The sequence below is a fragment of the Frankliniella occidentalis genome, unplaced genomic scaffold, assembly GCF_000697945.3.
Source record: "Frankliniella occidentalis isolate FOCC.00 unplaced genomic scaffold, Focc_3.1 Scaffold43, whole genome shotgun sequence".
NCBI classification, from domain to species: domain Eukaryota; kingdom Metazoa; phylum Arthropoda; class Insecta; order Thysanoptera; family Thripidae; genus Frankliniella; species Frankliniella occidentalis.
This window is the reverse complement of record NW_026267173.1, coordinates 844,083-857,900: the sequence shown is the minus strand read 5'-3', so window position 1 is coordinate 857,900 and position 13,818 is coordinate 844,083. Positions and strand designations below refer to the sequence as shown.

The following is a 13,818-nucleotide window of genomic DNA, read 5'->3' as shown; positions in this document are numbered from 1 at the left end:
CATTGGTATATAATTTAGTACATAATTATTCTGGCAGCTGGTCGGTGTCTATTAATCACCAAACGGGGATAGGAGCAGAGGGCCTCCGCGGCGTTCTCCACGAGGGCGCTCCCCGGCTGAGGCGGACTTTGCGCACTGCGCCGCGACCCACCACCACCCCTCCTCGCCGCGCGCGGGGAGCAAGGGGGTGGGAGGGTGGAGGGAACGGGGTGTGGCGGGGAGCAGGGCCCGAGCAGGCACACACACGCACACACACACACACAGTCGAGAGCGACGTAACCGCGCAATAAAACGTAGGTGCGCTTAATTGGTGCTTTAGAGACCCGCGGCGGCGGGGGCGCCCCCCGGCCGGGTCGGGCAAAAGGCCCAGCAGCAGCGGGTCCAGATCGAGGCGCTGGCCGCGCCACATCGCGCCGCGCCGCGCGCCGCGCCGCGCGCTGCGCCGCGCCCCGCGCCGCAGCTCCGCCCGCGCGATCCGGTCGATAAGGGCGAGAGAGGACGCCGGCAAAAGCGTCGGCGTCGGCCGTCGTTAGCGTCCTTTCCCCCCGCCGCCCCGGCCCGTCCCACCTCGGCGAAATGAGCCGCCAACCTCGCCAAACTTCACCCTCCTCGAGGGCCGCGCACTCGGCGCGGCGCGGCCCGGGCCCCGTCTCCACTTTAAATATGGGCACCGCCTCGCGACGCGCAAGAGGAAATTCTGCCTCGCTTGCGCGGGGCCGCCACAGCCCGCCACAGGCAAGCACAATGCCGCGGCGTTGGGAGGGAAGGGAGGCACAGGCAGCGAGCTAACTGTGCGCCATTCCTGGTGGAGAGCCCGTGCCTGTGTGCGAGCAGGGCGAGGCTGGCGAGGCGACCGCAAAGCCTGAACACAGAGTAGAGCAGCAACGCCGGCCTGGCTGCGGGGCGGGGCCGGGCGGGGCAGGCATGGCCATTGAACGGCTGTCAGGCGGCGCGCAGCGGCCGCAATGTGCGGCAAAACGTGCGGAGCCTAGCTGGGGCTGGGCCTGTCCGCGGCGTTCATAATGAGGCCCTGTAAGGTGGCGGCGGGGCTCACAAGAGCCTCGTCGGAGTCCTGGCGGAGCGAGGCCGGGGAATGCGACCAAACTAGAGATATCCGCATCCCCGCGGCGCCAGACTAGGAGCTATTAGAAGTGACTACGAGACTGAGACTAGGGTACGTACCTCCTCCTCTCTGTTGGTGAGCACCTCCGAAGACAGCTGCTTCAGGGTCTGCATGAGGTTGCGCGACGCCTCGGCCAGGGCGCGCGTGTGGACTCTGGTCTCCTGCCGGTACGCCATGGGGCACCGCGACGCCTCGCACGTGCACGTCGATGTGGAGGTGCCGGACGCGGAGGTGCCCGACGACTCCTCGGGGCACGTCTGCACGCCCTTGGTGTTGGACGAGTTGGCAGAGGGTGGCGGCGAGGCAGACGCCGAGGGCATGGGTGAGGTGGACCTGGAGGTGTGCACAGGCGTGGAGCACGCCGACGTGCACGTCGACGCGTTGGTGGAGGTCGACTCGGCGAGGAACGTCGCCGGTCGGATGAGCACTTTCCGCGTGACGGGCGAGCTCTGCTTGGGGGAGGCGGGACAGGAGGATGAGGAGGAGGGGCAGGACGAGGGCGGGGAGGAGCCACTTTTGTCACTTTTCACCTCGTCACTGGTCCGATAGCTGGGGTCGATGGCGCGGAACAAGTTAGTCCTGGCGGTATCACTCACACTGTTACCACTGAGGGCCGAGGCCGAAGCCTTCACGGCCTGCGTGGCGGAGTCCATGAGCTGCGAGAGCAGCGCCTCACACGCGTTCGCGCTGGGCAGCGCGACCAAGGGTTCGGGCGTCGGCGAGGACGCCGAACACGGGGAGCCGGGCGTCGGCGAAGACGGCGCCGACGAGGAGGTTGGGGCCGCGGCACTAGGCCGTGTGGGGGAGGCGGGGGAGGGGGTGGCCGGCGGGCCCATGCTTGGTGACGCCGCGTCGCCAGTCACAGACCGGCTCGGCGACGACGGCGAGGATGATGACTTGGGCACGAGGCCCGGGATGACGGCACTGGCGCGCCGCACCCTGGCGGTGCTCATGGACCGCACGGAAGCCGTGGGGGACGTCGACGACGACCCCGTCGAGGCGGAGGTAGTGGTGGAGGTTGACGAAGGGGCGGCCGTCGACGACACGGAGACGGCTCTACTCGAGGTCGACGTTGAGGACGCCGACGAAGAGGCGGCCCGACTGCGCGAAGCCTGGGGTGATACGGTGGAGAGCTGCAGCTGGATCAGCATCATGTGGTCGCCAAACCGCATCGTGAGGTTGAGGGGCGCCTTGCCCGAGAGGAAGTCGTTCACCTGCAACAAGAAGAGCAACGGCGTTAAGGTCAAGCGCCCGGCTTTGATTGACTGGCGGCTGTGCCACGCCACACGACTATTTTTAGCGGGCGTACGAACGCGTTCGCGTCGACCCCGCCCCGCAGCCGCGATTCGAGACATATACTTGCATGCGATAGGGTTGCCGCTTTTAGACTGTACCTCGACTCAGACTAAAAATTTCCCGGTTCGATAAAGATTATCAGTTTCCCGTTTGGACGAAGATTGCCGTTCCAACTGTATTTTTCTCCCGTTCTAGCTTTTTGTCGCCGGTGTTTGTCCTCAGCACCACATCTCTGGGGTTCAGCCCGGGGCGCGGGGACCCACACCCACACCCTACACCCATGGGGTGGAAACGCCCCGCCCGCCCGCCAGTGCTGTGCCATGGCGCTATGGCCGCGGCCCAGCCTGGCCCAGCCCAGCCCGGCGCTCTGCATCGATTCCTAGCCCCGCACCGCTGCCACCCCGAGCCCACCACAGCCCCGCCCCCGCGCCGCCCCCGCGCTGCGCCGCGCCCGCCACGCCCAGCCCAGCGGCGGGCGGACCCGGGCCCGGGCGGCAGCAGCGATCAGCTGAGAGACCTCTGGCCTGCCTGCCTCTGGCACCTCTGGCGAGCGAGCTGCCTCCCCCTGTAAATAACTTACTTCTAGGCAAACAGCGCGGGTCGCCGCGGGGGACCGCGCCTCGCGAGCTTCAGGTTATTGTCGTTTTCAATCCGTCCTAGTCCTCAACCCACTGATGACCGTCCAGCCGCAGTACCCGGCGGCGCCGTCTCATGACTCCCTACCAGTGGAAAGTCCCTTCCCTATCCCCACCGCCCATGTCTAGCCTTGCTCACACTCGATTTAGAATGTTTCACTCATCATTTCAATATTTGAGCTGTTGCTTTTTAAAATGTTGATGGACGCCGGCTCGATGCGCCTCTCTCCGCCGCCGCTCATCCTCCCTCCACCCCTTCCAGCCCCATCCAGGACGGATTCGCGGCGTGAAGCGTAGAGCCGCGCCGCGCCACGCCGCGCACGGGGTGGTGATCAATAGCCTCGGCCCGGCTCGCCGCCACGCCCCGCACCGCCCCACCACGCCACGCCGCGCTTTGGCACGGGGAGATTTCGCGGGGGCACGTGGAGCTGCTGCGACAAGGCCGGCGCCAACCGATCGGAGCAAACACTTTTGTTTTCGCGCCTCTACTGGATATTTCTCGCCCCGAAACCACACCACCCCTGCGAATCCCGCTCCCTCCTCTCGAAGCGGACATTATGTAGTATTTTCGGACCGCCGCCGCCGCCGCGTATCCCGTTTCGTACTTTCCCGCTTTTCGGCTCGGCGGTGGCAAGGTGACCGGACGACCACTCTGGCGGAGCGCGTGCCCCTTGCACAACGCCAGCCCAGTGCGGGGACTTGGCGCTTGGCAGCCCGAGGCACTCCTCGACGTGGCCCGGGCCCAATAAGGGAGCGCGGCGCGGGGGCGCCGCATGGAACACCTCCACCGCCTCCCCCGCGCCGCGCCGCGCCGCACCGGGCCGGGGGTGGCTCATTTGCAAACCAGCCGAGCTCAAAGAGGGGCTGTGCCGGGCTGTGCGGGGCCAGTAGGGTCGGAGTGGCTCGAAGCCCGTGGGGCTTCTCGACCCAAACCAGGAACCTAGAGCCTCGCCACTTTAGTTTAAATGTTTAGCGCTTTTGAACACTAGGGTTTTGGAGCGGGAAGTCACACCCTCCCCTACCGGCCCTGCCCATGAGTCCAGCCCGTGGACCGCAAGCTTGGCAGAAATACGGTCGACGAAGCGCCGTCGTTTTTCACGAAGAGAGTTTATAAATTGAAAGCTAAAGACCGCCCCCCTCCTCTTTCCGGCCCACTACCCCGAGGGGCGCTATGGGCGCACGGTCCCCCTGACCAATCAATTTGAGATCGACAACGAGTCGATGGTGTTGCCGAGTCAGCAGCGTGCCGGCTCTGACTGGAGTCCTACCCAGGCAGGCAAGCAGGCAGACGTACAGACGGATAGATGTGTGCCGACTGGGCCAGTAGAAGGGACCCAAAGTGGAGGACCCAAAGGCTAGGACTCGGACCCGTAATGACACCATAGGGCAGTGGCCAAAGGCCAGGAAGGGCCGAAAGGCATTCGTCTTAGAGCCTACAGGTATGGGGCCTGACTGCCTATAGCACAGAACGCCGCTGCGGGAAATGGGTCACGGCACGGCATTGCACCCAGCAGCAGGCAGCAGGCAGCAGGCAGCAGCCGCAGCGACCCGGCGGCGTGGCGGAGCGTGGCGGGCCGCACGGCGCTCGGCGGCGCGGCCAGCCGGCCCAGGCCCAGGCTCTAGGAACACCAGCGTCACACCAGCAGCGCCGGCCTCGACAAACTTGCCAAGGGCTGGAGCGCAAAAAGTCAGACTTTCTTACAAGTTTTCGAGAAAAACCGTCTCCTTTGCAGTCGTGGCGCGCCTCGCGGTGCGCAGCGAGCGTGCTGTAGGACGCAGTTCTGAAGAACTGTCCTCAAGTGCCCTTCCTCCTCTAGGCACTGAAGAACGGTGCTCAAGTGCCCTGCTGCTGCTGCTGCTGCTGCTGCTGCTCCTCCTCCTCCTCCTCCTCCTCCTAGGCCCGCCACGTCGTCGCAGTCGGAGCAGGGCCACGGGCGTCGAGGACACACGACGCACGGCGCGTGGCACCACCAGCCAGACCGAAGGGCGGGGACTTCGTCGACGACGAGGGCGAGAAAGCAAACACGTCGCCATGCAGGTCCGCGGGCAGGCAGCGGGTCTAGTTCACACGGTCCGACGGCGCGCACACGTGGCCTGGTCGCACACGCGCCACGAGCACGGGGCCCGCCGCGGTATCAGCTGATAAGGTAAAGCGCCGACTCAGCCGCCGCTGCACCGCGCCGCGATGCGCCCCGCCCCGCCGCCCCGCCGCCACGGAGCGCCGCCGCCGCCGCGAGGCCCAGGCCGCCGCCACGGCCTGCTTGGCCTGGTTTCACAACGGCCCTGCTCTGCTCGGCCTGGCCGCAGCGCGCCCCGCGCGCCGCGAGCCGCGCGGGGCCGAGGGTGGCCGATGTGACGGCGGCGGCGGCGGCGGGGGCGCAGCAGCATTACCGAGCTCCATAACAAGAGCCAAGGCCCAAGGCCTCCGCGGGGTCGCCGACGAGACCGGCGTAATGACCGAGTGACTTGCAAGTCCCCGGCAGGCCCACCTCGGCATTGGCGTAGCCGGGGGAGCGGCTCAAAGAGATGATGGCGATGGCGCGGGCCTCTTTCTCCCACTCTTTTTTTGCACGAGTTCCACTCCGGCTACGCCAGTGCAGCCCGGCGGCGGTTTAGAGTGGTATGCCCCCCCCCCGACCCCCTTTGCACTCCCTTGCGGTGCATCGCCGGGGACGTCGTGGCGTAGAGCGTGATGTAGTCAGAGCATGGCGTAGCAGGCGTAGCGTGTGCGGCCAGGCTGGCTGGGCTTGGGCCTCGACGTTACCGACGCGATGCGGTGGTGTTCGGCTGGGTGTTGCTGTCGCTTCCATCGACAGAATCGACTCCCGCCCCGGGCGGCGGCGGCGGCAGCGGGGCGGGGCGGCGCGGGGGCGTACTGGCCCATCAGTCAGGCTGCCTGCTGCGAGCGCCGCCTCCTCCTCCCCTGCGCAGCTCGATACGCCCAGGATACGCCGAGGGGTTGTTCACAAATCACTTTGGTTTTCGCAGGGATGGTGTGGTTAGGAAGCGCACAGCGTCCTCGATCGTGAATTTGCGGACGCTCGGCGGGCACAATGCTCGAGTTTTGCACGCGAACATCCACACATCACACACACATTGTTCATAGTACCGGGTGTAACTGAGAATGCGCAACAGTGTTGCGGGATTGCATACCCACCAGGGCTGCAGGGGCCATGGCGCCTTACGGGCTAACTGGGTAGGCAAACCCGCAACACTGTTGCGCATTCTCAGTTACACCCGGTACATACCTGTCCGTCGTTCAGGCTCTCCAGCGCCTGCATCACACTCTGCTCCGGGCGCTGAGCCTGCAACACACAAAGAAGAGAACTGCCATTAGTGACCGGACAATCACAGACGTGCAATCAACTTGGGGGAGAGGGGGGGGGGGAGGCGATAGCCTATGGTAAATCAGGGGGGGGGGGGGGGGCGACAAGGACGAGGAGGAGGGTCACACGCGCGCAAGCGGCGCGGACGTTGCGCGGAAGCGCACTGATTCATTGATTCGGCTGCTGCAGCAGGCTGACCAGACGGCCTCGCCGCGCCACCGCGGCGCCACCGAGCAGCACAAGCAGCACAAGCAGCGGCACAAGCAGCGGCACAAGCAGCGGCACAAGCAGCGGCACAAGCAGCGGCACAAGCAGCGGCACAAGCAGCAGCAGCAGGGGCCGCGGCGCCAAATAGGTGAGAAGCGCGGCGGTGCGGCGGCGGCGGCGCAAGCTCAGCCAATTACGAGAAGGAACTAATCAAGATGCTCCACCCGGGAAAGGAGTCCCGGGCCGGCGCGCCATCAGGAACATCAGCAAGCAGCACGCCACTGCTGCTGCTGCTGCGGGCCGCGGCGGAGGGGCAGGCAGGCCGCAGCAACTCAGCCTGGAAACCCACGACCCAGATAGACAGACGCTCGCGCGCCGGCAAAGTGAAGACGGGTAGTGACGGGTAGTAGTAGTGGTGGTGGTGGCAGTCATGGTGGTAAGGAGGGGGGTGGGGGGGGCTCGGGAAGTGACACTGGAGCGAAGCGCGTCGTGCTGCCGAAAAAGCACTGGCACTGGTGATGTACTCTTGTCTGAGCGGCAGGGAAGGACAGGGAGCAGAGAAGGGAGGAATGGCGGCAGTAGCAAGCGAGAGGAAGGGGGGAGTGAAAGAGGGGCCCCGCACCGCATCCCGCACCGTCGTCGGGATGCGACGGCTGGCTCGCCCTGCAGCAGCGACAGTCTCAGACGCATTGTTGTGCCAGGCACCGTTTAGTCAATTAAGACGGTCTCGAGCCTGGGCCTTATTCTGGGCCCCGGGGATGGGGCATGGCCGCGAGATGGTAATGGCGTGGCGGGGAGGGGAAAAGGGCCGCGCCGAAACGGTTCAAAACGGCACCCGGCCACAGCCCACGCGCGCCGCAGCCCAGCCCCAGCTAACGGGGGTGCCACGGCGGCCAGGCCCACGGTACGGCGGCACAGCGGAGCAGGCGAAGCAGCGGGCGCGCACCAGATTTATAGGGAAAAGGTGCGCGGAGACTGATGGGGGTGCGCGGGATTCACACGATATAACTTTTAATAGGGTCGCGGTGGTGGGTACCGCACGGAGGACCTACAGAGGGCGTTAGCAGCCGAGTAAGTCGGGCCGTGTCGACACGGAGCGCTAACCGACCCGCTTGCGCCAGCCCCGGGGGCCCGGTGCGGCAGCGGCGAGAGAGGAAAGGAAAGGCGAGAGATCTCGGAGTGATTTTTTCGACAGAATGATCGTGTTACGCCCGGCTCCGCTGCTACCGGCCGCAGAGCGCCGCAGCAGGGCGGAGCAGCCGGTTGAAGGTCTTCACCGGGACACGATGGTGGCGGTGGAGGGGGTCCCCGTGTCGCCGCCGCCGCCCTCCTCACGGCCCTGTCCGTCCGTGTGGAGCCGCCCTCCCACAGGGCGCGAGGAAGGTGAGGCAAGCCCCTCTCGCCCTGCGCTCTGCCCCCCCCCCCCCTTCCGCCCCGCGGCCGCTCCGGGGGAGCACGAGTCTGGCGTCCCCCACTACGGTGCCCCCGCGGGGGGCCTCGCTCGCGTCACGTGACACTGGGAGAGAGGGCGACCGCTCAGCCAGCGGGAGCTGGCCCTCGGCCGTGTCCTCCAGGAGGGTTGGCCGGGGCGGCGGCCTGGGGGTGGCGCGGGGGCGGGGGCACCCTCCGGCAGCCCGCACGCGAGTCCTCCGGGGCCTCCGGGGCGCACACCAACCGCCGCCGCCGCAGCGAGTCTCGACGACGGGTTATTTTCCTTCAAGATCAATACGGCCCCACAGTTTTACTACCATAACAGCACCTCAGCACACCACGGGCAGACACGGGGCGCGGCGGACTGAATCCACCCCATACCGCCCCCGCCCTGGGTTCGGCCCCGGCGGAGACCGACTCGGACAGGACAGCCGTTCCAGCGACATGCCGCGGCTGACCGTCAACCGACCCCGACAGCGCGGGGCCGGGGCCGGCCGGCATTGCTGGACAGCTGTCCAGGGCGGCTGCTCTGCATTGCATTCCAGCAGGAGCAGCAGAGCAGCAGCCGGTGGTGGCGGCGACCCTCCCGACCAAACGAAACCCAGCACTGCCCACAATCAGGAAATAAAAATACTGCGAAAAAGAAAAGCAATAAGAAACGGTGGCGAGTGCTGAGTGCGGCGGGGATCATCATTGCACTACCGCAACGCCGCGCTGGTATCAATAGAAGTCGGCCGACCCGGACGCCGCCCCGCCTCGCCCCGCCGAGGCACGCCGTCTGGCCCCGCGTCTGGCTGGCCGGCCATGCTGGGCTCCTCCGGAAGTAGGCCACCCCGGCTCGGCTCGCCAGCCGCGCCGCCGCGTCAGGACGAGAACGGGGTAGGGGGCAAGGTGAAGAGTGCAGCTCGCGGCGGGTTGCTGCAGAGCGGCTGCTCCTCCTGCACCACCACCACCACCAGGACAACCCGAGCGGCCTCTTCTTCGCCACGAGCCGGGCGGGGTCAGCCCGGCCCCACACAGCCCCCGCCACGTCGCGCGGCGGCGGCACCGTGAGCCGCCGCGTCCCGTTTGGGCGTATTGATTTCTGGTCCAGGGCGGCGGCAGCACCACAGCCTCCTCCCCCTCCTCCTCGCTCATCTGGCGCGGACCGCGAGGACAGCGTCAACACCGAGATGATCGCCACCCAGGCGTGCGAGCGTGAGGCGCGAGGCGTGGCGGGGCCTAGCGGAACATGGCTGTGTAAGGAGGTGCCGGGGACACACAGAACGCCCTTGTCCACACACACACACATACACGCGGGTACATAGTGGGAGGCACGCCCCCGCCCCGGCGCCGGCTGGAGTCAGAGCTCCAGCAGTTCCAGGGCGAGGTAACCCGGCCTTTAACGGGAGTGCGACCGACTGGTGCTGGAGGCTCCAGGAGTGAGCGGCTGCGGAGCGCGCGAGCTGGGCCGGGGCCTGGACTGTGCTCGTCAAAGTCAAGCGAGCCGCTTTTCTCACGGTCATGAGAAGAACCTCATGTGCTTGCAGCAGCAGATGTGAGTGTGTCGGAGGCACGCGCACATGCGCCGTACGGACCCCTCTCCAATCCCCTTGTCCCCTCTCGGGTCAGCGCTGCGCCGGACTGCCGGACTCTTCCGCTGGAATTCCGACCCCAATAAGATTCGGAAAGTAGCGTTCCACAACGACCACCACCGCAGCAGGTCAAAGAAGACGACTCTCTATTGCCCTCTGGCCGACAAGAAAACCATCGACCGCCAGAGGGCCCCGGCCCGCCCGAGCGAACAAGCGAGCGGCAGCTGCCGGCCCCGCCCAAAACTGCACGAGAGAGGAGAGAGGGACACACACACGAGGCAAGCGAAGAAGATATTACAGCGAAAGAGAGAGAGAGGGGGGGGGTGAGGGAAGGCAAAGTTAGGCTGCGCCGACGTGGAGCTAGGCCCGCAGGCCCCCGCCACGCAAAGCGCCTTGCCTCCCGAGTAACGGTGCACGGCGCGCCCCGCCCGCCCCGCCCGCCCGCCGCCCGGACTCATCCCATGGGAGCTAGAAAGGGAACGCTCTCCGCCTCCCTCCGGCTCTTGGCGGCCCGGCCAGACCCAGCCCAGCCCGGCGGAGGCCCGAGGTCCAATCGATACTCTAGTTTGCACTGCTCTGGCCCACAAAATTCAAGCCAAAAAAAAAGCGACAAAAAAGCGAATTTGGCAAGATGTAGATGCTTCGATAGCCGCCCCCCCGGGGAAGGGAGGGAACTTGCAATAAGGTATAGAAGACGAATGAAAAAATGTAAAGAACCATAGGGCCACACGGAAAGGCAGACAAGTGCGTACTGTAAGTACTGCATGTGCAGAATATATAGTATACGTACTGCAGTAAAGAGACGTGAGGTTGGATAGGGGAAGCTAAGTGCAAATAGTGAACAAAAGAGGGAGACGAGGGGGAATGCGGGGGGGAGGGTTGAAGAAGCAATCCTGGGGGAGACGCGACGCGCCTGCCCACTTCCGGTCGCACCAGGTCAGCGAAGTAAAAGCGACAAGAAAAGCTCTTTTGCCTCGCTCAGGTGAGCACGGGAGTGTCACAAAGGAATGCACCTCCCCCACCATGCAGTGTACAGAGATTTAGCCAGTGTGCGTGCGTATAGCTACACTGCCTAGGGTAAAGGAAAAAGAATTAAGAGAATTACGGTTGTCTCGTCGTTGCCGTCCAACGACTTTATCTATCTACTCGTTCTCGAGAAGTATCGCCCACCCGGCATAGCTGGGGCTCGACTCACGTCCGGTGTGGCGCAGGGGACTCAGACAGACAAGCCCCTTTCCCCCCCCCACCTCCTGCATGGAAACACACACACACACACATGCACACACACACACATGCACACACACACACACATGCATGCACACACACACACACACACACACACACACACCACGGGTCCGACTGCACGGACAGGTGTGCGGTACGAATCAGGTAACGGACGATATAATTAAATCAGGTGGCCCTTGTTCGGGGAGCGAGGCGCCTCTCGATGCAGCAGGTACTGCTCTACCCCCCCCTCCCCTCCCCCAACACGTCACAAGCACTGACACGCCATTCGTACAACATAATACTTTTTCCTTTGGCGTGGCGTATCATTTCAAACCATATTTGCTTGCCAGATGCGTACATAACTTCAACGTGTAACTACAGCTGGCGCCTTAAATATACAAACTCACAGCGCTGATATAACAGTGGTGTAGTAAGACTTTGAATAACCAGGAAGGAAGACGAGCAGAGGCCCTCCCTCCCAAAACTGTGAGCAGGCAGGCGATACAGTGGCCGCCTCCGGGCCAACCGTTACCAGAGTTATTCGCTGAAAAAGCGTTTCACCGTTAAGTTACCTTGGCGGGGCAGAAGAGCGGCCCAGCCCGGCGCGCCCGCCGAGCACAGCACAACCACATCGCACCGCGGGGCCCGGCCGGGCGTGGTGCACACGACCTGAGCCCGAGAATCGCCTTTAGAGGCCACCCGATAAGCGCCCGAGCCCGACCCCTCGACAAAGAAAGGTATCACAAAAAAAAACTTGGGTCTGTACTAGTAAAACAGCGAGAAAAGAAAACCGGCGGTGAGTCGTAGTATATGTAGTAAGGCACAGAACAAGCTAAGCAATAGCAAATTACAGAGTGGGTAACATGCCCCGCCGAACAACTCTGTAGTTATACTGTACCGCATGCAGGGCTGTCGGTGCGTTGCCTACTCGCAAGGGGCCATAAGTCGCCATGGTAAGAGATGACAGGCAGGCCCGCACGCCCGGGGTATGTGGGCCACCCCGTGTGCAACACTTGAACAATTATCTTATGCAATCGATTGTTTTTTGTGGCACAATAAAGACATTAACTTAACCTTTACATTCCTTGTTTTTCACGGGTTTAAGTGAGATGATCAATAGAATAGAGATGATAATATTTCTTTAGCTCTGTGTACTACTGCAACACATATGGAGATAAGGGTGGATAAGGGGAGGGGGGAGGGGGTGAGGGAGGGAGTCTGGGCACACGCACCGCACTATCACCTCCAGACACAAAATGCTGCGCGTTGCAAAGACAACACAGAGGCGGGCGGGCGGGCGCTCAACTCCAGCAGGGCGCACACAGACAGACAGGCGCGACAACACGCACGGAAAGCTGACCACTGCTGCTGCAGTCGACGCGAGTTTGCCGCGGGCAGGAGGGGTGCGGTGGCGGTATGGTTGACGGGCGGTGGTCGCGGTGGTGTCCTCATGACGGGCTTGAGGCGACGCGCGGGGCGGGAGCGGATCACCAGAGTGCTGCTCTGCTCCGGAGAGGGGCACAAGAGACACTCTATCATCGTGTTCCCTCGCGGGACCCCTCACTCTCCACCCCTCCTCTCTCCCTCTCTCTATCTACTCCAGGCGCTCTTGAGGTTCTTCCAAGAAGACGATCCGTATGAGAGACCTGCCCCCCCCCCCCTCTCACCTAACACTTGACTCCACCCTGAGTTTATTCTATACACTCTACACGACGTTCTCGACCCGCCGACGACCGCTGACGGCGCACGGGCCCAACTCAACCAAAGTATAACTACTCTTGGCCGGAGAGAGAACAAACAACAAACGCGCCTCTGTCTGTCTCTCTCTCGTCTCGGTTTGCTCGCTCGTTTCGACACACGCACGCTGCTATCTGTTGGCATCCCGGCGCCACGCCACGCCGCTTCTCAATCGACGCCACTCAAGGCCGCCCCCTCCCCCAATATTCTCTCGCTTTCTGTCTGTTTCACCGTGTCTCTCGCTCTCGCACACGTCAAAGTCCGCTGCTATACGTCGAGCAAAAAAGAATCGCGTTCCAGACTTTTCATAAGCGCCGCATAGTATAAACTGGACGCCTTTTCGTAAAGTCGATGCAGGAAGTTTTCTGGAAAGGAAGACGCTCCACGGGAGGCTCGCTCGGCCGGCTCCGGCGCGCGTCGGGACGACCAAGGGCGATGCCCGTGCCCCCCCCCCTCTCTTCGGGCTCAGCGGGCAGCAGCAGGAGCATGAACCGTGGCATAATTTGCTGCGGTCAAAAGCGACGTCCACAGCTAAGGACGACGCCGTGAAAATCTCCAATGCTCATCATCATCATCTCGTGATGGCGCAGAGTGCAGCGCGGGGACGATCCCCCCGATCCGGCGAGCGAGCGCCAGGTCCTGCATGACGGCGACGGTAAAGGAGGGCGAGCTAGAAGAGACCGCACAGTGTGTCCTTGGCGGCCACTTGACGCTACTTTGCACTCGGCTCTCTAGCGCGCGCGCACGCGCGCACCGGGGTACCGGTGTGATGGTTGGTGGTGCCGACACCGATACCGATTGAACACCAAACAGCCTTGGACGCGCCCTGTTGCCGGCGTGTCACACGTGCAAGCAAAGGCAAGCAGCTTGACGTCAGCCAGGCGGGGCAGGGCGCAACGGTGGAAAGGACAAACAACCCCTCTCTACTTCACGTCCTGCCCGGCGCGCCCCTCGACAGCAGCAGCAGCACCACCACCTCTGCCAGCGCCTCACGGCGGCGCCTCCGCGCAACGCAGCGGAAAGGAAAACTAGTGTCCGCGGAGCCCAGGAGAGGGGAGAGGGGGAAGGGCGGAGAGAGGGACCTCATCGAACAGAGAGGGGGTGGGGGTGGTGCGCCAAAGGGCGGGGCAGGACCCGGCCGGGTTGGAGGCTGTTGGGCCAACCCCCCGACCGCACCCTCACTGTTCCACTACCCCCACCCCACCCCCCACCCCCTCTACACGCACACAAACTAACAAAGCGTGCTATTAAGGATCCCACCT

At 64.1% G+C, this 13,818-nt stretch overlaps 1 protein-coding gene across 1 annotated transcript in view; it reads right to left on the bottom strand.

Moving 5' to 3' along the window:
* Positions 1-13,818, bottom strand: part of LOC113208854 (midnolin) — a 59,942-nt gene that overhangs the window by 4,297 nt on the left and 41,827 nt on the right. Inside the window, exons 3-4 of the mRNA XM_052266818.1 lie at positions 6,303-6,359; positions 1,183-2,337 (exon numbers count right to left, since the gene is read on the bottom strand). Coding sequence (XP_052122778.1) covers positions 1,183-2,337; positions 6,303-6,359 — 1,212 coding nt within the window. The remainder of the gene's footprint in view (positions 1-1,182; positions 2,338-6,302; positions 6,360-13,818) is intronic.